The 4,147-nt window shown below is 34.9% G+C and overlaps 1 protein-coding gene across 1 annotated transcript; it reads left to right on the top strand.

Annotated features, from left to right (window-relative positions):
• LOC114378049 lies at positions 1–1,893 on the top strand. Its single transcript, XM_028336559.1, has 3 exons — positions 1–575; positions 660–878; positions 973–1,893. The coding sequence occupies exons 1-3, from the start codon at positions 282–284 to the stop codon at positions 991–993; spliced, it is 534 nt and encodes a 177-aa protein (XP_028192360.1). The 5' UTR covers positions 1–281; the 3' UTR covers positions 994–1,893.
• The last annotated feature ends 2,254 nt before the right edge of the window (positions 1,894–4,147 follow it).

The raw sequence follows: 4,147 nt of genomic DNA, 5'->3' as shown, positions 1-4,147 counted from the left end.
TGGTTCTACACGGGAAAACAATTGGTGTTAATGTAGAAGATGATGATTCATACATGGACACTTATGTTAGTTCTTTGTCTACACAAATGACTTCTAACAGCGTCGGAGAAGAAGCTGATGACGTTCATGCTAATCGTAATGATCATGATGAAGGAGAATTAATTAACATCGTCCAACGTAATTTTCTAATATAGTATTTCATTTCGGTACATTCATTTACATAACTCATACAGTGTTTTTTGATAATATTAACTAACTCAACCTTTTCTCTTTAAAGGACCATGGCTACTCCACCTGCCTCGCCTCCTCCTCCTCCTGCAGACACATCAGCGTCTCCATCTACGTTGAAGCGGACATGCAAGGCGACACGGCTACGATCATCGGCCACTAGACTACCTGGGGCAGAAAGACTTGTGGTCAACGTCGATCCTGCTACCGGCAAGGCCGACGGTCCCCACAAGAAGAAATTAAGAACATATTTGGGGATTTTCGCTCGTGATAAGGTTGACGCGACATATAACACCTGGAAGGAAGTCCCTACTGCTCAAAAGGATTTGATATGGAAGGATATTCAGGTATTTGAGTTTTCTTCGTTGATTTTCTTTAATAGTCTAAATTTTTTATTTACTTACAATAAAACCTAATTTATTGTTTGTCAGGCGGAATTTGAAATCCTTGAAGCTTTTGACAGTAGGACAAAGAAGAAAATTCTTCAGATTTTCGGTGAGCGCTGGAGGCAGTTTAAATCTGACTTGACTAGGAAATGGATACTTGCAGCCGACAAGGACGGTGCGGACGACATTGCCTGTGAAAAATATGGCATTAGCAAGGATAAATGGGCCCAGTTTTGTCAGACCCGCAGAGACCCCTTATGGAAGGTATGCACTTTGTCATTTTAGTTGTTTTCCACAACAAAATCACTTCTTATAATTTATTGTAATAATCATTTTCATTAATGTTAAACTTTTGCAGGATGTGTGGAAAAAGGCATAGGCCTCCCAGAAGCAAAACACTGCCCCCCACGTATTGTCTCGTGGGGGTTATGAATATTTAGAAGAAAAGCTCATGGCTGAGAAGACAAAGAAAAGATTGGAAGAAGCTGCCAGTCTGGAAGCACTGAGGGCATCATTGACCCTCCATCTCCCATCAGACGCCACGTGAAATGGAAGATGGCCCGCACGAAGAAAACTGGACAGATGACGTCTGAGGCAACAAAGGAAATAGCTGACAGGATTATAAGTCATTTTTAATTAATAATTGTAATTATCTTTGTGTATTCTGTGAATTCCTTGGACAAATATGTGTTCAGTACATGATTCTTTGGACGAGCAGGCGTCACAGGGATCGTTCGTCCCCCATGGACATCAGGATATTCTGACTGCTGCCATTGGGCGACTAGAGCACCCTGACCGTGTTCGTGTTGTTGGAGCCGGTGTCACCATAAAGCAATACTTTGGATCGGCTTCACGAACGTCCCGCAGTTCTTCCTCCATGCCTCCTGAAGACCTAGAACAGCTGACCCAACAAATTAGAGACCAACTGGAGGAGTCAATCACAGAAAAGGTGACTCGAAAGCTGATGGTATCCTTCAGCCAGATGCAGTCCCAGTTTCAGTCTCAGATGCAATCACAAGGACTTGCACTACCTCTAGAGCCAGAGGTTGCTCCCTCAGGTCCTCGTGTCAGCACAAAGGAGAGTTGTGTTGCTCCCTCAGGGAACGATCTAGGGACGGGTGACTCAGACAAATGCGGGCTATACATTGAAGAAAATCCTTCCCGTAGAAACATGCATGCCGATATAACATGATAGGAGGGATAGAATGACCTAAATGTGAAACTAATTTAATCTTTTGAGGAGAAAAACTTTTGAAAACTAAATATTATGACAAAAAAAATCTTTGAAGAACTAATTTAATCACTAATTTTTTTCAAGAACTAATATGTAACAAAGCATGTAACCTTAAAAAATTAAATTAAGGATTTTGTTTTCAAAATGTTTATTGATTTATTTATACCATATATATAATTGGAATTTACCTCTATTGTTCTCGTTGAGTTTTCGGATGCAATTCTCTCCTATGAAAAACAAATTAAACATGTCATTAAAGGTTAGTTTCACGCTATTATTACTAAAAGAATAATTTATAGATGATAGATATAAAAATAAAATTTGTAAATGAGATGAGAAAAGAAAAACTAGAGGTTGTTTGTTCAGTATGATACAGGATTTGTCTCTTCAAACTAACTCTTCTTTTTAGGAGATAATTTAGATAATTTTTTATCTGCTAAAAAAACTCATTGATGATGTAAATGCTTAAATTAAACAGAAAATAAAGCAAAAAGTCATATTTCTATGTTATGTGGATAAAATACCAAAAAAGAAAAATACCAGAGAGAAATGTATACCCCATCCCCTGCAACCAAAAGCATTAATAAACTATTTGAGCGTGACCAACAACCCAAAGAAGGATTTGTGCATCGTTTTACATGGTCACGGCAATTGTATCATAAATAAACAAATTAAACTACACACACAAAATTCAAAATAAAGAATATATATGTTTGTGAATTGATATCTCAATTGCTCTTAAAACAAAATATGTCAATGTGAAACAATAAAATATTTAATAATTGAGATAGACCATATAGATGAACTATTGGACAATAAACTGAAGACATATTATCTTTTTGTTTCATTTGAGTGAAACAAAAGTAGTAAACTTTACCCTACCATATAACTAATTAGAACACTAATTAAATTTAAACTTTTTAAGAGCTCTAAAATGTTTTTCAAGTGTTCTTTAATACATTCAAATAAGTAAATAAAATTTTTAGGATATTACAATTGTAATTAAGAGAGAACTTAACCAATTAAATGGTTAGAACATATATATTTGTTAAAGTGTGTGTGTATGTATAGGTGCATGGGAAGTGATGAGTTACCTTTCTTTCATTTTTCTCAAGTTGTCTTTGTTTCTCATCTTCATGTATATTCTTTCTCTAGTCTTCTCCCCTCTCACCCAAGACACTTGCTAGCACTTTTTCTCTCAACTTTATCCTAATTGAGCTCCATCTCTCCTTTTCCTCTATCATTCATTCATCTGCTTTGCATGCACCAATCTATGATTCCCCTTGTTTCAATGATCCTCGAAGACTTCAAACATAATAAAAAATTAGTTTATTGAAAAAAGAGTTAGTTATTAGCATTTCACTATGTACTAGGTGTTTTTTTCATTTCAACAAAAAAAAAATATTAAAACTTAATTAAATAAACTTTTACTTCTTTATTTTTTTAATTTTTTTATAAATAAAATTTTAAATAACCAAAATGAATATTTTAAAAGATAAATGACTAAAATAAATTTTCACATTAAGATAAAGGACCAAAAATATATTTTATCTGCTTTTACTAAGGCCTTAGCTATCATGACAAAACATAAGAGGTGTATTTTTAAGAAGTCGTTATCACTAAAAATTAGTTGATAACCACTGTTTTTACTAAATTTTGATGAAAAACCAAATGATTTGTGTGTTGCTATTTGAATGTTTAGTTTTGGATTGTTGATTCCTTGACACCCAAAATAGGGCGAAAAACACCCACTTTTTTTTTTTTTACTTTTTTGTTTAGAAAAGAACTGGGCTAACATTAAAATAGAGAGGAGTATCCCAACTAGGTTGACACCCTTCTCTCTAATTAATCCTTTGCTCCCCTAGACCTGAATTTATTAGTTGAACTAAAAGATAAACACAAAACATCATGAGAGGACTATATATATAGGCCAAAATGCATGTCAATAAGAGGTAAACCTATACTCAGGTAAAAACAAAAGATTACATTTGTAATGGTTTGAGCAAAAAGAAGGGACAAGTTCCCACCAAAAAGAATGCTTATTATTATGCATAGCAGAGTTAGCAAAGGTGTCTGCACACTAGTTGTCTTCTCTATATATATGTGAGAAGCTTTGAAGTGGATCAACTTAGTCAAAAACATGCAATCAATTCACTTGTTAAGTAGCTCCTGGGGGACAATGTGAGGGTTATTTACAACTTGAATAACCAAAGAAGAATCACACTCAAGCCTGAGAGACTGCCAATTTCTATTATAAGCTTGCTCAATAGCATTGATAGCACTAACTAACTTAGCTTCA

Source organism: Glycine soja, chromosome 12 (assembly GCF_004193775.1).
Source record: "Glycine soja cultivar W05 chromosome 12, ASM419377v2, whole genome shotgun sequence".
Classification (NCBI taxonomy): Eukaryota; Viridiplantae; Streptophyta; class Magnoliopsida; order Fabales; family Fabaceae; genus Glycine; species Glycine soja.
Note: the sequence above shows the minus strand (reverse complement) of the source record. Positions and strands in the feature narration are given on the sequence as shown.